Source organism: Dreissena polymorpha, chromosome 15 (genome assembly GCF_020536995.1).
Source record: "Dreissena polymorpha isolate Duluth1 chromosome 15, UMN_Dpol_1.0, whole genome shotgun sequence".
NCBI lineage: Eukaryota > Metazoa > Mollusca > Bivalvia > Myida > Dreissenidae > Dreissena > Dreissena polymorpha.
Genome location: NC_068369.1, coordinates 11,790,912 through 11,818,903, shown reverse-complemented (window position 1 = coordinate 11,818,903; position 27,992 = coordinate 11,790,912). Strand labels below are relative to the sequence as shown.

The 27,992-nt window shown below is 35.7% G+C and overlaps 1 protein-coding gene across 2 annotated transcripts in view; it reads left to right on the top strand.

Annotated features, from left to right (window-relative positions):
- The window catches only part of LOC127859968 (F-box/LRR-repeat protein 7-like), a 62,605-nt gene extending 36,102 nt beyond the window's left edge, over window positions 1-26,503 (top strand). The window contains exons 1-3 of one of the 2 annotated variants that reach the window (XM_052397626.1): window positions 3,166-3,760; window positions 22,308-23,204; window positions 24,805-26,503. In XM_052397626.1, coding sequence (XP_052253586.1) covers window positions 3,733-3,760; window positions 22,308-23,204; window positions 24,805-25,535 — 1,656 coding nt within the window. In that variant the 5' untranslated portion in view covers window positions 3,166-3,732 and the 3' untranslated portion in view covers window positions 25,536-26,503. Of the gene's footprint in view, window positions 1-3,165; window positions 3,761-22,307; window positions 23,205-24,804 lie in introns of those variants that run through there. The other variant, XM_052397625.1, reaches the window with a different exon arrangement.
- The last annotated feature ends 1,489 nt before the right edge of the window (window positions 26,504-27,992 follow it).

Here is a 27,992-nt window from a genome sequence, read left to right as displayed (position 1 = left end):
CGGGGAATGCAAACACTAAGGAGCGTTAGTGAGATATGCCGTCTGCGTTATCTGATAGAAGTCTTTATATTTAATACTTTAAAGCAGTTTTCCAATACTTTTTTTTAAACATTATGTTTAGAGACATTCACCGCAGTGGGAATTTAAACTTGGCACGGGTAGATTGGTAAAAAATGCATGCGAATTTGATTTCACTCGTACAATAATGCTACATTTATTTTCTGTTAAAAAATGTAAAAAAAAATATTCAACCCAATATATGTTCAATATTCTTTTTCTGATTAATTGTTTCCTTTGCCATTTTGCTCCTGGCATATCCGGGCGGACTCATCTAAATATCTGCAGATGCTCAGCCAGTCTGACCATGTGTATGACCAAAGTCAATAAGTTGTTGGATGAAGCCGTTATTGTTTCCCACTCATCTTTGACCGTATTCTTTAGTAGCTTTAATTGTCAACAGATGCCATTAATTGAGTACACGAACCCCCTATGTATTACATCGTTTTTTTCCTTGAGTGAAATCGATACATTCTTTATAGTAATCTTTTCTCTATATGCTGAAAATCGTCGACAAAGGGATACATATTGCATTACCAGCAATAATTCATGTGTGTGTGTGTTTTTTTTTCTTGGAGTGAAATCGATACACTCTTGATGCTAATCTCTTTTAATGAACCCATCTATGCCTAGCGTCTAGAAAAAAGGCCTTGGCAAACAGATGTAAGAAATATTCTAAATATAGAAATTAATATACTAGACATCCCTAATTTTGGAAACAAATTGATCCAATTTAGAATGATGGGAGAGTCCACTAGGCATAAATGGGTTAAAGTGCCTCTTATCGCCGACTCAGCGATACATCTTGCATAGCCAGCCAAGTGTGCGACTGTTGTTGTGTACTGGGCCTTCGAATCCATTGGTGATGAAAGCGGTCATCGAAATCAAATTGCAACACCTTTCTTACGATTTTCATCAAAGTGCAATATGTTTCGAATTTCAAAAACACGGTTAAATTGCAGTGACGGTGTACACATGGTGATAACCCAGTGCATTTTGATCAGCAATTATACTTGGTTCGATTGTGGCAATGGTCTTATTTTGCTATGATAGCAGAAATATTGTTTATTTATATTGTGTTTCAAATAAACAATATCATATGAGCATATCTCTATTTGAACAAAGCATGTGATAGGGAAAATCCTACTGGTCTGTAACATGTTTAAAATGGACGCGTGCACGCATGGAATCGCCTGCATTGGAAACGCTGAATGTTTATCCCTTTGCATGCTGGGAAATTTGTCGTCTGCTAAAATGTCGTCTGCTGAATTTATAAAATAAGCATATTCTTCGATTTTTTTTCCAATAATACTATCAGAATAGCAAACAGTTTGGATCCTGATGAGGGTCATCTCATCTCATCAGGGTCTGCACTGTTTGCTTAAAGGTATTTCTGTAAGAAATGTTCTAAATATAGAAATAAATATACTAGACATTCCTAATTTCGGAAATACATTGATCCAATTTAGAAGGACGGGAGAGTCCACTAGGCATAAATGGGTTAATCATAAGTGCGAAATAACTGACACAATTTACATATTATCCTTACTACTGCTTACAAAAACGTTTTTAAAGCGAGATTATACGACTTTTTAAATGTGTTTAATTGTAATATATTGATGAAATATGTTACAATAACACAAAACAGGCAAGAAAAATTATACATTAAAGCCGAATTTAATAAAATGCAGCAAAGACAAATTAGCACCCCGAGCCGATTGTGACGTACATAATTTCCTACAATAACCGAAGCATTCGTCTTTGTTTTAGAATCGGAGTTAGTGTTCGTGTGTCGTATGAATAGATATCGTTGCAGGAATTCAAATAAACCGTTGAACTAAGTTTAGATTCACATCGTACATGTATGGTATACATGCTGGCGAATTCGGTTGTACAGCCGTTTTCAATTTCAGAATTAAATATCTGGCTTATTTCGCATTTTTCGACACATGTTCTTCTTAACTTTTATTTTAATTTATATTGAAATATATATATATATAATAAATTTTTTACACATTTTATATAAATTCATAAATATTTAACAAAATCGTATACTCTCGCTTTAAATGATCGCGTATTACTTTTTATTTTTTGAAAAGCAAATACAGGCTTTGTTTTCTTATTTAAGGATGTGTTTCAAGCAGCAAAATGTTCATGTGTGTGTCTCAATCAATTGTGGGTCCCGTGCCATGTAATAGCATTACTCGATATTGATCAATCATTATTAATCATAAAATGATATTAATCCATACTAAAGCAGCATTTATTTGCACATCACAGACTCTACCTTAAGTGTCATAATGTAATAGTGGTGTATTATAATTCTGAATTACTATTGTGAAAGGACTTGCTGGAAAGTCGATAAAAGACAAGATAGCTCGATCTGCATTGCTATTTATTTAAAATAGTGATTAATTATCATGTGAATTACGATTTTTTTATCATAAAAAGTGTGCGATTCCATTTTACATGAGTTTCGTTCGGAACGTTCAACTTATGAAGAAATGTTGTTCAAGAATTCACTAAGTAAGTATAGTTTCAAGATGCAGATATTCAGTTAGAGAGGTATATTGACCCGAGATTCTGTCCTTACAATTTGATGGAAAATGAGCAGATTCGTCAAATAAAAAGTTTATCGTGAAACGATGTTTGTTCAAGTATTCTTGCATTGATAAACTACCCGAGCCTCTGGTAAATTAACCATTGATTATTTGATTCCGCCGTACCTGCAAACAATGAGCCATACAAATACAAATAGTTCGTTCCGGTGAAGTTTTGTTTTATTTTCTTTACAATGATTGCCCTCAGTTGATGGATTGATTTCGCGATCGAATGCGTTGCCCTTGCAAATATATTTAACATTTCGTTTTCAAACGCGGGTTAGATTTAATTCCACGTCTAAATAGAACTGTCGATGACTTTCTTATGTTTGTTTTTCACGCCATTGTGAATTCAGGATCGTTTTCAAGAGATTTTGCTCCCGTTAACATTTTGGCAAATAGTGTAAACTTGCGGATTAACACCATGCTTAATTTTATTTGTTTTGTTTGTGCTAATCGCTTTATCGCCCTGTTGAAACTCGTGTAAAAGTTTTACATTTCGTTAGTCGGCTCACTTCTATTCTAACTAACGTTCGATATACTTGGCTAATATGTATGGCTAATTCACAAACAAATGTTTCAACGAGAATATTTTTTACATTCTTTGCATACGGATGTGTAAACTGACGAATAAACATCTGACATTTCGTGGAATGTTCGTTAATGCATTACCCGCGTAAAAATCATTCGGATTATTCAAACAAAATAGTTTGCGTTATTGTGCATAGAAACAGTTTATGAAGCAAAATGAAACTTGCTGGGTTTTTAGAAGATTTAACTGTATCAATGATTTATTGCGCCGAGAGAAAATATGCACGCTGAAGGTCTCAGGTTTAATAAACTGCTTATCACAGTTTACCGCGGTTAAATTGTTTGTTTGACAAGCCAAGATCGCGGCTTTATTGCGAATAAGTGGAAAGTGTTTCAAATTACAGACTTTAATAGTCGTTAACAGTTGTCTTAAAAACGTTATAAATCATCACAACAGTGGAATCATCTGGTGCCATTTCCGCTGGTTCGGCATGGATTGAGTGTTTTGTGAGTTTACTTTAAGTTAAAGTTCGGGCACTTGTGGATGTATTTACAGCAGGAATATTTATATGGTAAGTTTATTGAAAAGTTTCTCCTTGACTTGACACTTTGATTGCACTTGCGGAAGCAAGGTGTTTGTTTACAGATGCCGACCCCTTACCGATTCTTGTATCTTTGATCTTTAACAACAGACGTTCGTCAAAATTTCCCATTTTAGTAGTTTTCCCGCATTTGATTTAAACAGCGTCAATCAATTTAGCCTTTGATTTATCAAAGGCCATAATCACTAGATTAAAATTATGATTCATAATTGATTTTCTATAAATACATTTACAATTAATATTAAACATAGGTCATAATTGAAATTGGGTTATAAAGTCGGAATTGTAGAAGTAAAGGCTATAGATGTAATCTTTAAAGCAACACTAATGTAATCATCAGCATCCATAACGCAATACGTACTACATTAATGAACAGTATCTCAAGCTTAATCACCGATGTTGAGATTGATAATCTTCTTTTCGGCAATACACATCTTACCGATAGTGAAAACTCGGACATTTTTCTACATGTTCAACAATTTATAAAAGAATCCCGGCGATTCTACTAACAATCCGGTAATGGTTAGTTGTTGTTGTTCCAAATCCATGTCCTCGCATCTACAATCCTTCGTCCACATTGATGTTTTCTTTATGTTTTTTTCTTTTTTTTTCCTTACTACTCTTATTTAGTTTTCTTTCGAAACCTTTGTATACTTACCACTAATATTTCCTATATCTAGCATAAACTAAGCTGTATTTTTTCTAATACACTGCCAATTATGTGTAAATATAATCGCAAGGAGAGAAACTCTATAAGAATTATTTCTTCCGTTTCAATCCTTTTTTTGATAACTATTGTATTGTGTACTTTGATATATTGTACTTGCCAAAAAGAAATAAATATGTTTAAACTATCAGCATCCATACATTTAAGGTAACCTCTGATATATGCGTATTTGTAAATAAATAATGGTTCAAACGCATATATAATAATTTACCAATGCAAGCACTGTTACACAATTTGACATATTTAATGCATTTGGAATTTATTCATATTAACTTTTGATAGCAATACTTAGATATAGTATTAATGAATCTGTGCCCCAACGATTTAGTTGCAACTTCAATCGATATGCGTCTAGTCAAAAGCACGTATGCGTCGTTTCATTTAACATTCCCATGCATGTCAAGCTTTCATGTTTCTATTAATACCAGTTACTTCAAATGCTAATTTTAACTCATCGAACTTGTAATTAACATATATACATTTACATTTACTTTTAAACATATACACATTTAAACGAACGCACGCAACCCTATGGCTAAATGAAGACCTTATGCAATAATAAAATGGAATGCAGCGTCTAAGGCGAAACGTGATAATAAATGCTCAAGTCCGCATTGCTAGTGTTTACTTAATGATAGTGATTAAATGCTACTGTGCTGCACACGAACCGGCGGGGTTAACGTCATGATAGCCACATATATAGACTTTAAGATTCGCTCTCGTTTTCATTGCGTGAAAACCATTACAAAAATTAAACAAATGTGAAAACAAGTACATGCAGCAAACAATACCAACATCAAACAAATGTTAACCAATTACATGCAATATAATGTATTGTGTTATGATTATCTGTTAATTCTGTATCGTCGTCATTGTTACTGTTTCGCCCCGCTTTCATATTTTTGTTGTATTCTTCTTTCCAATCTTCATCATCATCATCATCATCATCATCATCATCATCATCATCATCATCATCATCGTCGTCGTCGTCATCATCATCATCATCATCATCATCATCATCATCATCATCATCGTCATCGTCGTCGTCGTCGTCGTCGTCGTCGTCGTCATCATCATCATCATCATCATCATCATCATCATCATCATCATCATCATCATCATCATCATCATCATCGTCGTCGTCATCGTCACTGTCATCGTCACTGTCATCGTCACTGTCATCGTCATCGTCATTTGACCAATTACATTCAGTTGCATCTAAGAAAATTTGATGTAATACATCATTTAATACATTTATTTAAACATTCAACGTATTACACATTCCGCATTTATCCTCATACATGGGCCATTCTTCCTTGTATCTTCTGTGACTAATTTAGAACAATCGTGAAATTCGTTGTTGGTGCGAGATTATTTTTTTTGGCATGTGGTGAACCTTATTCATGTTCTGGAGAATATTTTATTGCGCTGTCATCTGACAAACATTAAGGTTGCAAACCATCTATAGTCTCTAAATCAACTTTAGGCACACCTTTGTTATGGGATTGAAATTTATAGCACCCGGTTAAGAACATCATCGAAGCGAAATTCAAAGCACGTAACCATTTATTTCTAAATGATGATCAAAGAGACAGGATTTTGCCAGTACTTCAAAGTTTAAAACATTAAATGAATGTTGTGTGAATAGTCAGTGTGGTCGTTTGCACAGATGAGCTAATAAGCTATATGGGATGCATGAACAACAGACCGACGTCCGTGAGGACAGAGAGCAACCATCGGCACGACAAAAAGAGAAACACAAGAATAAGTTACGCTTGGTCTTCAATTAATATATTTCTTAAGTATATTAACTTTAAAAAGGCAACAAGATTTCCATTTTAAAAACAAAGCAAATATTAGTTCACGATTAACGTATTACAACTACACAAATTATGTCTTTAACTGAGCGCTCGTTAAAAATCACTTTCCATTAAAGACCAGTTTTGGCGTGCACATGCTAACTTTGTAAATGTTTATTTAACTTGTTCTTCAAACGTCGCGGATGTTTCAGTATTTCTGTCAGCTCTAGTGCTCATTATGAGCCGTGTTTGCTGACACCCAAGTGCCTAGTCCTCAATTATTAGCACTCGAACACAGACACTTTGCATACACTGTCGCTGAGGCTTCGCCATAATTTATCTTCATACTTTCCGTCATTTAAAACTATTATCACTTAATATGGAAATCGTCTTCCACCATATCACAATAATATTGATCAACATAACCACCGTCCACAACCGAAAAGCACCAATCATCATCATCAACGCAAACGCCAATACAGTCATTATACAACCACTTACACCAACACTATCACCAACACAACCGCCAACACTGCACCACCAGCCACCTAAACCCCCAGTACCACCCCAATACAGAAACCAACATCATCACCACAACCGCCACCATCTCCTTGGCCAGAATCACCATCACCACACCACCACCACCATCACCACTACTACTACAATCCTAAGTATACTCAAATGTTCTAACGCTAAATTGGTAGTTGTCGGCTATTGTTTCAAATTAGTTATGCTCACATTTATGTCAATTTTTTTAAAATGGCCTCTGTTTTGTCAAAGCTCATACTCAAACGAATGTTTAGGCAGATTTTGTTCAAAGAGAAATTTGTTTTGCATTCCGTACCGCGTTTAAGGACATCGGATTTGGGGCGAAAATAAAACTCGGGTACAGTCTTTATTGGCCGGGTACGTTTAAGTATATTCTCATTACCCGGGGTACATTTAAGTATATTTAAGAGTACCCGGGGTATATTTGAGTAGTAACCGAGCCGAGAATGACCAATCTAGCTATACTCTCTACTATTTCGACAACAGCTTTACCACAAGCACAAAAATCAAACAACATGGGCGTAAAAGTGGACTAAGTTGACAACAAAGACCTATAGATTACATGTAATCTATAGGTCTTTGGTTGACAATAAGCTTAATCATTTTGATAATATAAATATTCAGTTAAACGTTCCATGAATTTTACGTGAATTATTTAAGTTGCAATTATGTTCTGTTCGAGCATGAAATATAGAGTCTATCGATTACATGTGTTTATCTACAATCTTAAATAGCTAATATCGACAATCCGTGTGTCACAAGTATGATGCGAGAGCCTTCTTAACTTCGCGTAACTCAGAACATATTGACACAATCAGACACAAGTTTACGTACGCCATCTGAAGACATTTTGACAGTTGCATAATAATCTGCTAAATACTCTCAAGACAGAAGTGAACCAATCTACGTCGTGGCTTTTTGCTTAAAATAGCTTAATCTCGCAAGCATGAATGACATTATTTTTGTATAAGTATCAAGGGATAAACCCCTTTTCAGATTTTATATTAGCAACTAGGTTACCTTGTCTATTGATTATTCTGTCTTGATATTCTTGCCGTTGGATGCTCAAGCGTTACTTTGCTGTTGTTTTTTTCTAGAATCATTGTTTTTAGTTGGTCGTGTTAACGGCCGACTAAATTTACAGAGCATGTTTTGCAAATCAGTATGTGTTTAGCTACGCTAAGGACGGTAACTCACTACGCTAGGAACGATTACCGCTGCCTGTCTGCACTGCAGACGACGAATGCTTAGGAGCGTCTGCTCTACTACTGCAGTGTGTGTATTTACCAGCTTGTAAGACGACATTTGCCAGTCTAGTGTTTATCATTGAAATCTGTACATATTGGCTGCTTTCAGGGAAAACGGGGCTTAATGCATGTCAAATAAAATTAGCCTGTGCACATTGATTAGCCTGTGCAATGCGCACAAGCTAATCAAGGACGACAACAGCGAACAACTTCAGTGCCTTCAGCGCTTTTATTGCTTATGGCGTATACTGGCGTTTCAACAGTCATGCATATTGCGAGCTTGTGATGCGTTTCAACCGATGCAAAACTCCTCCAAAAACGAAATGATCAGTTGCAAGGACAGATTCTCGATATTAGATTTGTGTTTCGGAAATTCAAATGCGAGTTCGGAAACGTTGGTCAAATAGAATCCACAACGGCTGTGATCAAATCGCATCGGGCATGCGAATCTTTTCCAATGATAACACGTTCACTATTTATGTTCACGAACACCCAGTTGTAGTTAATAGTTTAACTCCTCATACGGAAAATAAAATGATAACCATTGATTCTCAATGGCGGTGTATCTTCGGAATAATTCAGACCATATTACTAGTCAATAGAGCGGCCATTCGCGTCTAATCCTCCGCAATAGCACCTATTTAACCGATTTGTGGGTCTGATGGAATTCTTATGGTATGTCCAGATATTTAAGACTGCGTCGCCGTAAAATAAACTTACTACTTGACAACGCTATTTGTATACTCGGGGTAAAGTCAAAATGCTCCACGTCATATCTAATAAAAGCTATAACATGTAACGATTATTTTTTTATAATCATTAAGTATAAATTTGCAATAGAATCGATATCACTTTCAGATAGAGCGAATGTTCTTGTCTGCATAATGTTTATTACAATATAAATTTGTCTATTACTACTTTTGCAATTGATGAAGCAAGCTATGCTACTCATTCAAACTACTACGACGGGGAATATAATGGGGACTGACTCGGACAATGACAAAATATCAAGAGCATCGATGCAAATATTAGGTGTTATATAACATGGATGAAAATAATAACAAAAACATGATCGAGAATCAGTAATAGTAGAAGAAGCGACGATACTGTAACCAAAGAATAACACAAGACAATTGACACTTCGCGTGTTGTTCCGTGCGTTACAGTACGATGAACAAACTATATGTGCATAGAAAACTAATATGCTTGATTGTATTCACTTATGGAAGATTGACGAAAGAAAATACGTTATCGCTCACAAATCTAGAGAAGAAAATGAAAGACAGGTCAGCCAAATGAATATTCTGCATGCATAATTGAATTATCTCTCCAATGCTACCATCGTTATTTATTCATTAAAGGCCGATGGGCAATTAGGGCGAGATATATTATGCAAATTAAGATCCTACTAATCGATTGGTACTCTTGATTTCTACAAAACTGATACTATCGGACAAATAGGGATAACAATAAATTATTGTCTTGCCCGAGAGGCTGGAGTTGGGACAATACATTAAAGCAGAGAGACGATCAGATTACAGGTAACTATTTGGTCACACGCAATACACACAATGGCGGGCGATGGTTTTGATGTGGATGGGGAAAGCAAACAGTTGTAGGCGATATAGGCACGGAGCAAAAGGATATGGGCGAGACGATTGGTGTAACAAACAATCGATGGATAGGTGTAACTAAATCGCAACAATAAGTACCAAAAATAAAACCAGCATCTGTCGCAATTTCAAGTTTTTTTCCTGTTTTCTAAGATAGCAGGCACTACCGGAAAATCAAGTAGCACTTAAGCTTTAAAGGTGAATTAGAATTTTTGAATGAAGCAGCACATTTTTAAATCAGAATTATTGTTCCTCTCTTTGATTAACTCTCTGAATAATGGGTTCCTTTTCGTGTAATGTAATAACAAGTTAAAAAGGCCTTATTCTTCGTGTCATCATGCAATTCTTGATCATTCACGGTTGCACGATATCAAATGAAATATTACCATATAAATGTTAATCAACTGCCAATAGCAAGTGATTTATGAAATATTCACGACTTATGTGAAAAATCATAATATTTTATAACAACGGATTAAGATATATATGTTAATAATGTGTCTGATCGAAACGGAGACTGTCAATTTATTATATTTTTATATTCTTCGATATTTTTTTTGCTATATCATGATTCATTAAATACTTTGGGCGAAATGCAACATATGTTTGTCTCGCCCGGTTAAAACAACATTTAAGTGTTCACTTATTTAAATGGGTTGTAAAACACGCAAAATACAGATGTACCGACGAGGGCTCTCCCTGGTCGATTAGTATCGCACCTGAAATTCGAACAGGGAATCAATTGTGCGCACTCGAAAGTGACATGTCGGAGGTTTGCTCGTGTGTATTGATACGAAACAATAGAGGCGCTAATCACGCGTTTTGGTTTCGTTCAAGGAATGTTGATTTTAAACGCCACATGTATTCGTACAGAAAAATGTGAATGACAATGAGGAAATTATATTTTCCGCGATGCTTGTGCGTTAGATTTTCGAAGTGATTTGCATATGCCGTCATGTGGGTGATTTGTCTGTAAGCCTTGTACACATTAATTCATTCCTGTTTTTTTTTTAAATTATATATCGGATTATTTACAGTGTTCGATGTACGCGACAAGATGTGGTTATTTTTTTATTCCTAACCTATTTGAAGAACCCATATAGTGAAAATATTAAACTGTGATTTAACTGTGATTCAGGACTACGTTGGATTTGTAATATCAACACAAATACTGCTTACATTATGTTGTGTCTGTATGATTGTAAGTATTTGCACATCTATATTTCTCGTCGTGTTGCTGTTTTTAAAAGTTTTTGATATAACATATGTGTTTGTGACGAAAACATTTGATAAGAAAAGGTATTTCCATTTCCTAAAATAATGATAATAATAATTAAAATAATTATAATATTAATGATATTAATAATAATGATAATAATAAAAAACAATAATAATAATAATCAAGTTTTGAAAATTGAATATAATAGTAATAATAATAATAATAATAATAATAATAATAATAATAATAAAAAAATAATTATAATGATAATAATAACAATAATAATAATGATAATAATAATAATAATTATCATAATCATCATCATCATCATCATCATCATCATCATCATCATCATCATCATCATCATCATCATCATCATCATCTTCTTCTTCTTCTTCTTCTTCTTCTTCTTCTTCATCATCTTCATCTGCATTTTCTTCTTCAACTTCTTCTTCTTCTTCACAATCATCATCTTCGTCGTCATCATTGTAATTTTTACGAACAACAATAACAACAACATCAACAACATCATTATCGTTGCGGCCCACGAGAAATAACTATAACATGTTTCCTAATAAAAAGAAGCGTGGAAACCTTACACGCATGTGTATTTGCAATAAATCTTACATCCATCTGACCGTAATTACCATTCTTGATTTAACGTCCAGTTAACAAAAGGCAAGGGATACATTACCCGCTCCAGGGTGGTACACAGGTGTCGAAGGTGTCGACCTTTAAGGGTCAGGATTCGCATAAGCACAAATTTGCTACATTTTTTTTCGTTTATCGTCATCAGTGTTCGGTAATTCTGCGAATTGATAGTGAGCGTATACTTGTAAACGTTTTTATTGTCAAGTTTCAATATCAGAGAATCTCTAACGCTTACCTTAAAGGGACTGTCCAACAGATTAAAGCGTCGTTCGACGCGAATCGATATTTTGGGAAACTACGAGGATTGCTTATATAGCTAAAAAATACCTCCGCAAATGACGTGAGCGTGGATGGTCGAATGGTAATGTCGGGAGATAATCTACTCCAAGCTTCCATGCCTGTAGGGGTCAGTGGTTCGAGCCCTGTGGAGGTTAATGTTTTTTCTTCTTTTTTAAATTGTATTCTTATTTTTTACTGGAGATTTTTAGTTCAAATGTTTAAATTTATTAATATAAAGCATTTAAAGCAGATAATGACAAGCTTTAATACATGCCAAAATCTGTTCGACGGCCCCTTTAACGAAAATACCTTCGTTTCATGATAATTTGCAGGTTACACTGTAAGAGGTTGCTATATATCAAACTCTTGCTATTAACAAGTTGAAGTGTTGCCTTAATTATAATTGAGCCACGCTCTTGGAAAATGGGTTATAATGTATGTTCGTAAAGTGCAACCCCACATCAGCCTCAGGAAAGACACCGCCTGAACTGGTTTTGCGCTGAGAAGAAATTTTTATTGACAAAATATACACATAGAAAGTGTTGCCCTGACTGGCGGAGTACACATGTTAATCTGGGACGACACTTAACGCACCTGCTTTTAACCCCGATTTCCCAGCGAGGCTCAAATGCTTTTTCCCGAACACATCTAAATTCAATGATGACTTTTTGGCATATGACATAGACGCTATGATGACAAAATGAGCCTTGTTCTGAGAAAACTGGGCTTTATGCATGTGCGTAAAGTATCGTCCCAGATTAGCCTGTGCAGTCCGCACAGTCTAATCAGGGACGACACTTTCCGCTTTTATGGTATTTTTAGTTTCAAAGAAATCCCTCATTACCGAAAATTAAGTTTAGGCGGAGAGTGTCGTCTCTTATTAGCCTATGCGGACTGCACAGGCAAATCTGGGATGACACTTTACGCACATGCATTAAGCCCAGTTTTCTCAGAACAAGGCTCAAATAATAAAGCTATTACGGACGCTTTCTCCACAGCATACCGGACGAAACACGCACTTAAAATCTGTAAAGGCGGACGGCGTGAACAATATAACATCATTATAAAAAGCGCGTCATCATGTTTCAAGTTTTCAATTTAAGTGAAACATTAACTTCTTTATGCTACATACGTAATTACATCCACTCCGCTTTAGAAACATCGCCGCTTGTTTAACATAACAACTATGAATACAGTTGTAATTGAATTCTTTGTATATTTTTATTTGAAGACTTAAGTTAAATAAGAAATACGTTGTCATTGTTTGTTTTTCATTGTGTGCGATCAGCATTAAGTGAATGATGCAGCAGTATTCGAAACCAGGCTTCGCTAAAACGATTTCAATTTGTTGTTGACGGTTTTTGTCATATCTGAAAAGACAAGATCGCAAAAACTATGACCCTCTGTCATATATAAGGTGTAATGATGTCATAGACCTATCAACTTTGATAGGCATGCAATAAAAAAGTTTAACACAATTTGTGTGCCGAACATAATGTTTTTTTAATAGTATTCCATGTTTAAATTTCGATAAATTTTGTAATTTTTTTAGATTCGGTAATGTTTACAGATTCTCTGTTGTTACTATACACATAGATACAGTACAAAACGACTTGGAAGATTTATGGCACTGGACAACCTTATACAAAGTTCGAATAACTAGTGTATAGTAAAACCGCGAGTAATAAAACGCTTGGCATTTTATTACCCTATTTTTGCTAAAAGAAATTAGAGGAAACAGACAACATTTTTAGCCTTTATATTAAGACTTTGACTTGGACTCGTGTCGTGCCCACTTAATTGAACACGGTAGTCAAAACCAGTTTACAACATACGGTAAAAAGGTAAAAACTTATTGATGCTGAATATCCGCGTGTATAATTATTTCAGAGCGTTTTTGAAAAACAGCAGTTTGAATATTTAATTAATAACAAAAGAGATTGTTTCACACGTGAAAGATTAATAATTTGTAAAACAAAGCATGTAATTGGTGTAGACAAGTTTGTACACACATGTTGAACAAATCTAGACGAACCAACACAAAGGGAGGATACGTTGCGGAAATAGAATACTCTCTGCGAAAATTCACATTTAAAGCAGAAATATATCATACTTCTCGTATACCATTATTTGATGATTTCAAGCCAGCGTTCTTTTTTCAATAAGTTTTGATATGTCGGAATGTATTTACCCCTAATGACATAATAATTAGCTATTTTTATCATCTGACCACCAGCTAAGTTTTAATAAGTGTTTTATTGTTTTCTTTATTAACGTTTATAGCAATTTCAAGCGGGGTTTCAGTTCAACTTTTTTCTCACTTACCCTTCACCCAGTTTTAATGCGCGTTTGTTTACACCGAATAATTTCTGGGCTTCATAACCCGGGTTTCAATACCCCGCACACATTTAAATAGGTTCAAATAAACCTAGACAAAGATTAAAGGCTTTATGTTCATCTCGTTCAATCGAATTTTGTGTTCTTAACTGCAAATCCATCTCAAAGAAATACCATAATGGGACCTTACCCATTCAAATGACTTTGATTATTACATTTGCTTTATATTTTAATTTGTGATGTATATAATAAAAAATGATAAATGCGCTCTTTTCACAAACCTGATCATACTACCCTCTTGTATTTGTGTCATAGAAATGTATCTTGACTCATATTTTGCCATTGTCAAACGTATTCAAACTGGTATCTCGTCAACAAATAAATGCTGTTAGCAAAGAAGTATATATTGTAAGCTTACACTGTTTAATTATTAAAGGGGCCTTTTCACGCTTTGGTAAATTGACAAAATAGAAAAAAAATTGTCTTAGATTCGCAAATTTTTCTTGAAGTTATGATATTTGTGAGGAAACAGTAATACTGAACATTTACCATGCTCTAAAATATCCATTATGTGCATCTTTTGACGATTTAAAAACCTGAAAATTATAAAGCGTTGCAACGCGAAACGATTGAATAATTTGGAGAATTCTGTTGTTGACGTTGTATTTTTTTGATACTACGAGGATTGCATATATTATGTAAAAAATACAACGGAAATGGTATAAGAGCGGATGGTCTAGTGGATAGAGCGGTAGACTTTTGCATCATGGCTCCAGGGGTCAGTGGTTCGAGCCCCGTTGTGGGTTACTTTTTTTATGTAAATTCTTTAATTGTATTCTTGTTTTTTAACTGGAGATTTTTAGACCCAATTTTTACATTTATCAATATAAAGCATTTAATGACAAACTTCAAACATGCCAAAATCTGTAAAAAAGGCCCCTGTAAGTTTTCAATTGCAGGTGCTACATAATTTACGGAAAAATGCTTGGTTGATTCCTTTGCCTTGTATAAGTATTATTAGATAAATCTCCTTAATGCTGAGATTTTTTTTAAACGTTTAGTTTCATTTGTTTGCAAGTCAATTTAATGATATTGTCATCGGAACACATTGACAGTTATTCTTTACAAACGCTTCATTCAGAAATTCGAGTGTTTTTTGGTATGTAAATGAATATGTTTTGTTCAAATGCACTATTATTTGGATGCCGTAGTATAATGAACATGGTGTCACCCTTGACTGTTTGAGGTCCGAGTTCAATCCCAAGCCGTGTTCATAGATCTACCCGAACTGCGGCTAAGCACCAGTTCTCTCCCGATTTCCTGCGGCTTTCAATGTGATTCTGAGATTATTATGCAAAGAAGTTTAGATTCAACATATCTTACCTTCAAGATGAGTTATTTTAAATAAAATATCCGCTTATTAAAATCACTATCGACATACCTTCGTTTTTAAGGCTTTTCCCGTGGAATTATTTTCCATACGATGCGTTTATTATGAAAGTATTTTTTTTCTTTATGATAGTCTTACATAACTTTTGGCACGTCCTTTTCCATGTAGACTCGTCTTTTTTTCATTTTTATTAATACTGTAGAATTGTCGTTTTTACCTACCAACTTGATTTGACATTTTTGTGTTTATCTGTTGAATAATAAATAAAACTGCAAACATAAACCACAAAAAAACCGGTCCCTGGAATACAGACAAACTTAAAAATCACATGGGCAGTATAAAAACGTTCTCTTAAAAGTAAGTAAAAACGCCTAGCTTAAGTGTGATATTTACTTTCATTGCGTTAAAAAAATTATACTGAAAAAGTATTAAAAATAAACTTATTTCGGTGATAATAGTAATAACTGGATTGGTTTTATTCAAAATAACTGACAGGAGTAATAGCAGTGGGTCTATTTGTCATACATTTTAATACTTCTATTCACGATGTTCCACTGCAAATACCCCTTGTTCAGTCTATTTATATTTACGGTTAGTAATTCAAGTGTGGAAAAATTTCAGCTAAAGAAATTACCACGTTGGCTTCGTCGAAAACTTTAAAGTAAACATTCCGCATTAAAAGATAATCGGAAAATTACATTTTTCATTTCAATGTAATAATGGGCCATTCTTGCTTCTGTTTGTACTTCGACTAATTCAGCGATTATAACATTAAGGGATAATGTGTCTACAAAATGGGTTTTCTATTACCGCCGCCTCGTCGGTTAATTTTTTTTCTGACGCCATCATGCACACCTTTCATTATTGGTAGAAGTCTCGCGCACTTCCTTTGTGTCTTATTTCCACATGCGTATATGCTGATTTTTTTATTATTTACCATTGTATTTTGGTAGAATGGTAGCGTAGTTAATATTATAAATCACTATAACATATGCAATAATTAATTCAATTTCAAACATAATTATACCATAATTATGAACACAAAGTTGAACGTTGAACTAGGTAGACATCGAAGTATCTAATTTATTGACCAATGTGTTTTTGCGTTTTAAATAAGTCTGTTTGTTATTTTGATAACCATGCGTGTAATTGTTTAAATCAAAGTCAACTATGCGAAAAATACCTTCCTAACTGGCACCGTGGTGGTAAAATATTAGTGTTAACGTAAGAATTGCTTGAGCTTGAATATTTGATAATAGATCATGTATGTAAATAAACCATCTTAAAACACTATTTTTGCTTCATACGCATTTATTACGGTTGAGCTTTTATTTCTGATGTCGTCGAAATTGACAAAAGTCGTTTTCTGTTGGATACTTGGAGAATATTTCATGCGTGATATGAATATAATAAAGAAAAAAATGTAAAAGACAAATAAACTATACATTTATATATGGAAAATTGTATGTTTACTTCAAAAAGAATCAACAAACAATGCTGAAAATATTCAGGCCACTTTCTACTGTTCGAATGGTTCAGAATATCCGATCCTTTCCCAAAGCAAAGTATGGCTTTTTCCCATTTCGTAGAAAAATAGACCCAGTCGTAAGACTTTGTGATTTCTCAACTCTAAAAACTCTTTAATACAACTGCTTTAAAAACATAAAATACATAAGAGCTTAAGGGACAACCACTTATGAAATCAATGATGGTATATGGTATTTATTTTTCCATATTTTCCAATTATCTGAACCAAGCATTCCCGATTGCACGTACTTTTCTCCCAAATCGACATTCAGAAAAAGGCCTGTTTTTTTAGTATTTACGAAACATGATCAACAAACGATTAGACATTATATTTCCGTAGTGATAGACGCAGATAAATCATTTGCTATGTTGGCTTATACTTTTCAAGTTGTATTCAAGGCGTTCAGTTGCGTGACTGGTTATGTGTTTGTTCCGTTCCAGCGCGTTTGGGTTTTGAAAGTTATAGAAACCCAATATTCACCGCCCATATAGTGTATCGTAACCCCTATACAAGTAACGTGACCTTTACGGGTGTAATTACAGCACATTTCAACACTCAACCAAATATTAATTACAGGCAACTCAATCAGACTGGTGTGGCTTTTATATACAGGATATGTTTCAATTTTGTGTTAAAAAGAACCTCTTCTTCATTCGCAGATTCTTAAATTATTTGCTAATACTACTGATTGTGCTGCTGACACGTATAGTTCAACGACGGCTACTACAACTACTCATATTGATCGATTACTTCTTATACTTTTTCTACTAGAACAACAACTATTATCATTATTAGTACTACTACTTCTACTACAACTACAGCTACTGTTACTACTGCAACAAAAACTATTACTATCAGAACTACTGTTATTAAAATGTATTACTATACTTATGCACGAATTGGACTACTATTTTTACATTTACTACTACTTCAAATACACACGAACAAAGTCATTGTTGTAAACGTCTATTTTCATAAAGCCGATGTCTTACAAGTGCAATTACATGAAATATGGATGCTCAAATGTCTTAGCTATAAATATCAGTTCATAGACACAATATTGAATGTTTTATAAATATTTTATTACAGCCTCGTGTTTCATATATTTGACATCGCCGTAACCCACACAAGTGAAAACACTTTAGTTAATCAGCCATGACAATCTAAATTGAAACCAGCAAACCGAAATATGTATATTTCGCGGTGTTACTCAATAAAAACATTTTCATTTCCCTTTCATTATGTCGCCTATTTTGACAATTATTTGAATCGAATCTCGGCATATTTGTCGTGTTTGTCAACGTATTCATCGATGTTGGAACAACCAAAGAAGTAAAATTCTTTTGAAGTTTCTTTGTATACCAAACGTCCATTTCTGTTAAGAATGCTAATCCAGTGTAAATACATTTTGTTGACTATTAATGAAAATATTGACATACCGGTGGCAGTTTATTATAGAAACGTGCTGTATTTGTCTTGCCGTTTATAGTAACAAAAACGAGGCTCCTATCTTGATGAACAATCGCGGGTAAAATTGACCAATTACAAGCCTTATATTATTATCTTGACTCATTGAGAAAACCTTTCATATTTCAGGGTGTGCGATCATTATCATTGCTATAATAAACGGTACTGAGTTATTTTTGGGATAATTGGAGCTTCAAATGAAAGCGAGACTCGATTTTGTTTAAATTGTACTCAGTTACAAAACATATTTCAAAAGGACTGGATTAGAATAAGGATTCGCAAATAGTAGGCAACATTTGGGATTTATAAAAGAAATGAGATATTCTATAGACCTTTACCACAGTAAGTAGACTTTTCTTCATCGTATTTCAGTACAAAACAAAGGGTTGATGTGTTTTAAATAACGGTACGTTGAAATTGTGCGCTTGAACTATTGTATCACGAATAAGTGTTGTGTTTAACTCGTCTTATCGAGTTCATTTTGACAACATTCAACACAACGACACAACAAACCAAATCATTAATCACCGATTAATAAGTGAAATGCTACATAGTAAATATATCAACTTTTTTGTATAAGTTTACGTTATCAACTAAGAAGACGGTATAACGGTTCAGAATACATTTTGTCTATAAAAGAGTATTTTAAATAATTTACAGTTTCAATTGGAAGATAACAACGTGCAAATATACATATGAATCTATATAGCACTCGGTTTTATATAGTGTTGTTTTCTTTAAAAGGAATCCGTTATTTTCTACGTTAAATGTCTTATCATTGCAACTAATGCATATTTCAAATGGCTTTTATAAACGTCCGTTTCCGAATGATTGTGCATTATTACGGTTACAACAAAACTAAAATTGATTATGCTACGTAAGGAAATAAAGCGAGTTGAATTAAATGATTAATTATCCCAAATCAGATTTCATATGATTAATAATCATATATCATATTTTGTGATCATGTATTCTTTTCCTATTATCCGTTCTGTTATAATGTACTAGAATTTAAATACACACAAATACTTGCTGTCAGCTAATACGTGATAAATTATTCATAATTAAAAAGCGGTAAAGAACTTAGATGCAGGAAAAATAATGTTTCGGCGTAACTATGGGTTTTAATAGTTGTATGATTTACAACAATACAGTTAAGCTGTAGATACGACCCATTAAATCTGTTCTGAAACTTTTCAATGGCTTAATTATAAGAATCACTCCTCCAACTCCTCCTCCAACTCCTCCTCCTTCTCCTTCTTCTCATCATCATCCTCCTTCTTCTCCTCTTCTGCGTTTTTCTTCGACCTCTCCTTCTTTTTCTAAGAGTACTTGTGCGCGTTGTCATGCCGCTTAAGTCAGTGTAAGAGTACTTGTTGTGCGCGTTGTCATGCCGCTTAAGTCAGTGTAAGAGTACTTGTTGTGCGCGTTGTCATGTCACTTAAGTCAGTGTAAGAGTACTTGTTGTTCGCGTTGTCATGCCGCTTAAGTCAGTGTAAGAGTACTTGTTGTGCGCGTTGTCATGCCGCTTAAGTCAGTGTAAGAGTACTTGTTGTGCGCGTTGTCATGTCGCTTAAGTCAGTGTAAGAGTACTTGTTGTGCGCGTTGTCATGTCACTTAAGTCAGTGTAAGAGTACTTGTTGTTCGCGTTGTCAAGCCGCTTAAGTCAATGTAAGAGTACTTGTTGTGCGCGTTGTCATGTCACTGAAGTCAGTGTAAGAGTACTTGTTGTGCGCGTTGTCATGTCACTTAAGTCAGTGGAATAGGCATTAAGATGAATAAGAAAGTCTGATGTTAACTGTTGACAGTCGTTGACAAAAGTATCTTGTCAAATATCAGCTTGACTCAAGTATTATAATTTAGATAATTGGCCAAATTATGGAATTTTAAAGTCTTTATTACTTTTCTATCGATATCCTAATGCGCGTAATGAGCCGTTAATTTAGCTAATTGCAGTTGATAATACACAAAGCCCGTCAAATTTGCTTTTAAATGTTCACTTATCATCGGACTTATTTAGTGCACAATATATCCGCATAATAACTCGTTGGTGATCATTATTACATAATTAGTAAAACGCCATTTTGCTGTGGACTTCGTGTTTTTTATCTGCTTTTGCCACAACAGTACACGTGTAAGAAAATAACACGAGATAAATTTACTATTTGGTTAAATTTATTTTGCAGCAATTGAAATGCATGTGTCAAGTTTGTGCCTTCGTTATGTTTGTACTAACGTTTATTGTGCTGTTCGATTTAAGTGACGAATAAATGAGTCGCGATTTGAGAAAACTGGGCATAATGCATGTGCGTAAAGTGTCGTCACAGATTAGCCTGTGCAGGGACGACACTTTCCGCCTAAACTGAACTTTCGGTAAGGAGGGACTTCCTTGAAACTAAAAATACCATAAAAGCGAAAAGTGTCGTCCCTGATTAGCCTGTGCGGACTGCACAGGCCAATCTGGGATGACACTTAACGCACATGTATTAAGGCCAATTTTCTCAGAACAAGACACATTTTAAGACTTTTACTTTTTAAAATTCACGTTATCTGTCTTTGTGTGATGTTATACGAAATAGACTGAATTAGAGCGTGAACAACGGCATCATCAGCAACAAAACAAATATACAATCACCAGCAAAAATAACATAAACAGTAATACAAATATTCATATTTAATTACAACTTTAAAAAAAAAACGGAATTTAATATTAACGTTTGCCATTCACACGCAATTTAATATTTATTTCTTCACTCGCGCGGTGTCACATTTACTATAAAGTGCATTTTTAATTTGTAAAAGATAAATTTAAATGTGGTGAAATGCTGTTGATGGTCCGACATTCAAAGACCGACATTTTATAGGTCTAAAAAATCTATTACGAGGACAAATTGAGCATAATTATTTGGTTGCAAATATTAATAACTCCAATCGGGTAAAACATATCATTTCCTCGTATTCCGTCATTCGATATGGAATCTCTATTGAGCCGGAAATCTTTAATTCAATGGCGCGTTAGAGAAAACATTACGATTCTTAAATGGCGTATTATCTGGACCGATGATTATCGAATTTGTCTGACATTTGATAACGGGTTAGATTTGGGTGGGCATTAAGAAATTATGAAAGTCTTGTCAGTGACTATAGATCGAGATATGTTTGAAGTTTATAGCGGACATATATTCGATATGTCACCCTCTTAATTTTCGGTGAAATTAAATGTGATACCTAAGTATTGTGCTGCATTTTAGGAAGTTTCGATATTATTAGTTGAATGTGAATCTGGTGCAAACATGCAAATCGAAGAGTGGATTTATTACCATTACGGTAACACTACATATAAGTTGAAAACTGTACACATTTATTTTTAAGATTGATTTTTGTTTCATTTTCAATATTAAAATCCTTAATGTTTCTTATGCACAGTACAAGGGACTTGTTGAAAAAGTTTTGAAACACAAACACGCTTTGTTCGTCTCAATTGACATAAACAATTTAGTTCAAACTCTATACGCCATTTTTTTGTATTTTTACGCTGCTATACTTCGCATTAAAATATATAAATCATTCTACGTTTAATGCAGTTTTACGACCAAATCCAGCATTCTATATGTTCTTTTCTTATACTGTGATAATACATATCACAGCGTATGCGCTGTTGGTTTTCGTTCTGTTTACATCAATTACAACGTAACGTGTTTATAACTTCAGATCCGTTAATCGCGGAGCACAGCCATGACTCTTCCTCCGGGATAGCTTCTGACGTCACAAGCTCACACAACCAATCAGCGACGAGGATGTCCACTTTCAAGGGAGACAACTCGTCCATGTCTTCCGCGGACCAACGATTCTCCGACTCGTCGTTCGACCGCCAGTTTTCGGATTCCTCTGTGTCCGTTGAGCGTCCGGCGTACATCAAAAAACGACAGGGCGACGGGAAGTTTCCCTGGGCATACACGCATGGTGCTAAGGTCGCCCAACAGAACCGGAACAATCGGGACCGCGCTCCCATGTCTTCGGATTCTAGCAGCGTCGGTTCTGACTACCCTCCCACACATGTCATTCCGACGGGTGCCCCGCCCTCGTACGAGTATCATATACAGCTGCAGAAGCAAAAACAGTTCATTCATAGCAACAGTGATTTACAAGACACGGACAAACTCATGCTTACGTCCGGTAAATGTAAGTCAAAAGTTCGCCCATCGCCGTTCGACCTGATGACAGATGACGTCATCGTGAGAGTCTTCTCTAACTTGCCAACGGACCAACTATGCCGGTGTTCTTGTGTGTGCAAGCGGTGGTACCAACTCGCCTGGGACCCTCTGCTATGGAAGAAAATTGTGATAAACAACAGTAAAGTGCACATCGACCGTGCGCTGAAGTACCTCACGAAACGCTTGAGTTACAACACGCCAACCGTCTGTGTGATAGTGGAAAGGATTAATCTGAACGGGTGTGAGAAACTGACAGATAAAGGCGTGCACGCCATCGCAAAAAGCTGCCCGGAACTAAGACATTTAGAAATTCAGGGCTGTGCTAACGTCACGAACACAGCCTTGTTTGAGGTGGCGTCGTACTGCGTCAATCTGGAGTACCTCGACGTCACAGGTTGGTATATTGTTTAAACAGCTTTTTGTGACCGTTTATTTTTGTATCTTTAGCATCACTTAAACTCTAGTTGTTTTGGGACTCGTGTTTTCAATGTGTTTCTAGTTTCGGGTAACTGGTAATGTGAATAGTAATTAACAAGAGCGTGAAACAATATTCTTTGTTTTCACTTATTTATTTATTTGCAGTTTGTAGTAGTTAAATCCATATAAAAAATAAATATAAATTAACGTTAAATATGTTAGATTTTATTTCCATTGGTCCGTAAAAATTATAAAAGCAAGAACAGTATACAGTTGATATGATCTGAAAGTCGATTAACATAATTTTATATAAAATAAAGGAAATACAAGCTTCAATTAGTATTTGTAATGCAAGTACATTTCCGACAAAAGTATGGCATAACACATGTGATATCGGATAGGGAGGCGGAAAACTACAACGGGCGAGGCATGGTCAGGGGTGATAACCCAAAAAAAGGGTTAGGGTAAGGGTTAGGATTAGGGGTCGGGTTAGGGTTAGGGTTGGGTTTAGGCTAACCCAAACCCTAACCCGACCCCTAACACTAACCCAAACCCTAACCCTAACCCTCTAACCCCCCCTTGCGCAATACCATACCATGCCTCGCCCGTTGTAGTTTTCCGCCTCCCTATCGGATTAATTCTATTTTAGAGCATAATTAATGACATGCAGAGTTACATATATCACACTCTGATAACACCGTCTGATTCAAATTTTATGTTAACATTGAAAGCAATTGACGATAGTAAATGTGACAGCAGAATTTCATGATCTATCTTGCCAAATGAAGTATTTACAATACATTTTATGAAAGTTAACGGAGTTTAATTTCGAGAACGATTGATTTTAGGTCTATTTTTGCCTTTTGGGAATCGTTTTTTATGCACCAGCGTAAAGTGTCGTCCCAGATTGACTTGCATAGTGTGCACAGTGTGATCAGGGAAGACACTCTCCGCCATTACGACGGCATTTTTTCGGTTAAAGGTTGTCTCTCATAAACGAATATTCAGTCTAGCAGCAAGAATCGACCCTGATTAGCCTGAGCTTTCTGTGCATGCTAATCTGGGACGACACTTTACTTGCATGAATTAAGCCCAGTTTTCTTTGAACGCGCCTAGCTTGATAAAACTTGTGTTAGAACATTGAAATAAACACACACTATTTTATATAATTAATAACACGGCATTTGACAGACATTACATACGGCGTTCTACCACGTAAGTAAAGTAATAATGGCCGAGAGCGTAGCGTCGAGCCCAAAGAAAATTTACTAAATTAACGAGCTCGGTATAAAGTCAACCGTAACGATACAATCTTACCGAGCACCATTCTTCCTCTAGCATCAGCGTTTTAAGAGAAAAAATACAGTTAAATCAATTGTATTAAATAATGTCACCTTGTTACTTCCGTTACGTCATTAAACCTTACTGGCCTCATATGAAAAGCTCACGGCTTTATATTGAATACAGCATGTGCCCTGGCTTAGCAAATGAAGAAACGTGTATTCTGTACGAGGTACGATAAGAATAAACAAGCTAAAGGCCTTTTTGCCGATAAACGAAATGATTTATCGCTACAGGTTGCCCTTGCGTGACGTGTATCCGGTTGACAGACAAGCTCCTAGCGGCGGCGACGGCACCACATCTTCGACAGATCTACTTCCGCTACCTTGACATGAGCGAGTGCTCGGCGCTCGACGACGCCGGCTTGGTCACTATTTCCTCTTACTGCACGCAACTCCAGTACCTCTTCCTTCGGAAATGCGCGCGCATCGGGGATCAAGGCGTCCAGGCTGTCTGTGATAACTGTCCGAACATCCGGGAGCTTAGTGTAAGCGACTGCAAGCGTCTCACTGATTATGGCGCTAGTGAGATTTCTAAGCTAGGGGACAACTTGAGATATCTTAGTGTCGCGAAGTGCGAGAAAGTTTCAGACGTTGCGATCATTCAGATCGCCCGCGGCTGCCGGAAGTTGCGCTATCTGAACGCGCGCGGCTGCGAGGCGGTCTCTGACGATTCATTAGACACGATAGCTAGAAATCTGACACGTTTGAAATCGTTAGACATCGGGAAATGTGACGTCACCGATGAGGGCTTGGTGGCGTTAGCGTACTGTGGGCAGTTACGTAGACTCAGCGTCAAGTCTTGTGACGCCATCACTGACCTGGGTATCATCACTATTGCTCAACACTGCACAAAGTTGCAGCAGCTGAACATCCAGGATTGTCACGTGACGCTGGAAGCGTATAGGACGGTTAAGAAGCACTGTAAGAGGTGTTTGATTGAGCACACGAACCCGGGATTCTGTTGATCGCAGTGACGTTGCTATGGAAACGACCATGGGCTTTGAACGCTAGGCACTGACAGATGGGATGTTAACAGGTGTATGAAGATTGCTTTACCTTTACTATTTAAAATGATAAATTGTTTTTGTAAACATCCTTATTATCAATAAAGGACGAGATTTTTTTCTCTCAGAATACACACCATCATCAAATAATGACTTGTTTATGATTTACAATTTTGAACGTATGCGAACGCGAAGACATATGTATTAGTTTAAGATCTTTATAAGAGTCAATATTTGCAAAATAAGCACAGATTTTGAATTTAAAATGTAATTAAGCAAGGGATTGTTTTCAAAGTTTTTTTCATAATCCGGATAAGCCAGCGCTCAAAGCCCAGGACTTAATCCGGGTTTATACATAAGCAGTATTAGTGCCAACATATTAATGAAGGATCTGTGTTCGAACATGTTTTTATTGTTTATTTTTGTTGTTGAGCTATCATTGTAAATTACATTTTCAGATATTTCAAACAAATGATTATCAAATATGTATTTTTACTGAATGTTTTATTCTCGTTAAGTAAAATAGACATCTTTAAGAGTTATTAATGATAAATATCAGTTAAATGATAATTTTAATACACCACGCGCAGTTTAGCCTGTATTTTCCTACATTTGTGTTGACACATGGGAAGCAACTCGTTAAAAGTTTGTATCTTAAGTGTACAAGTTATGGTTTTTTTCAAGCTCTTTAGTGCTAGAACAAACACTCGTGTTAATTTAAACATAAGAATGAACCACTTTTTTAATGTGTTAGATATGTATAACAGTATGCATACTTTATTCTGAACTACTTGCGATATTATTGAATATAGAAAGCCATTCAGAGTGAATTTGTTCATGTATAAATTCGTTTGTTTATGTTATAGATTTATACATTCCAAAATTATGCAATCTACTTATAAAAGTAATAATAAAAAATCACAAACAACGTCAAGCTTCTTTTACTTGACACCCCCCCCACCCCTTTCAAGAGGAAAAAACATACAATGGATATCCTTATTTGTTGTCACTTTGATTGTGAGCACACTTCAATGTCCACTCAAATTACAAGCCATGTCTTGTATTTGACATGTTTCATGTGGCCTCTATGGAAAGATAGATTCAAATTGTGTTCAAAATGTTAACGTTACTTTTACTCCCGGCACAAACAGGCAATCAACACGGCGCCCACACGGACTGTCCCGGACCGACACGGAAGAGAAACGGATAGCCCCGCATAAAAACGGACCTACACGTCATTTACTACACGGACATTTTCGGACCTAAACGACAAGGGATAAACACGTAAGCGATAAGAACAAAACGCGGGCCGTAAATATTTTATATAAAAATAATATAAGATAATTTTCGGTGACTCCATCAATTCGGCTGTCCGGTAAGCGCAGTGGTTGGTACACGCACTTCTCACCAAGGCGACCCGGGTCCAGTACCCGGTCCCGGCAGCATGTGAGTTTGATTGTTTGTCAGGTGGGTTTTCCTCCGGATTACGGTTTCCCCAAACAGCACAATAACAAACTAATTTTGAAATCTTTCATAAAAAAGCCGGAAATTGCAGGTATGATTCAACATGCGTCTAAACTTAAGTGGGTAAAGTACATTAATTAAGAGGGAGTGCTGGGAAACATCCCATGTCCTCACATAAAGCAGCCTCAGGCGAGGAAGTGCCTCTTGAACACAAATGGTTATTCCATTATTCTGAAATCGGATTTCGAAGATATAACCTCGTATTTCGTGTACATAGCTAAAACGCCAAAATCTCTGTCAACATGAAACGCAATTACAAAAGTGGACCATCCAGTTCCGAAAAGATCGATACGAGTACCATCCGCTAGCGATAACGAACAGCAGAAACAAGAAGAAACAAGCTCGAGGTCCCGATCAAGCTTCACAAGAAGATCTACAAGCATCAGCACCACCTACGAAAACTTGCGTTAAAATGAAAAAGAAGACGTCCTTTGTCCTTTCAACGAAAATAGGGTTGACATGACCGATTGGCTCAAGGAGAACCACATGTTATACTCGAACAGCCACAATAAATAAAAAAAACAGGGCAAAGAAGACAGACGCCTGCAATTACAACGCAGAAGAGCTGTACAGTGAGTCCAGGCCTTTGTTGAAGACCTGGTAAGAGAGCGACAATTCTGTTAGACAAGAAGAAAGGCTCGGCAACACAAGACATGACTGCTAGGCTAAACGTCCTCATGCTGAACTTTGTGTTCCTGGTGTCTCACATAGACACGGTGCCTATACCACGTTTTAAGATTTGTGTTGGGAGAATAAAGCGCGACCCAGTTAACATTTTTAATGATGTCTTTTTAAATATTTCACCATTTTTTATGGGATAAAGTGGAGAGCCCGCTCATTCGTGAGAGTTTTCTATACGTATCATGATCTTTTTAAACAATTAAGTATTTTTCA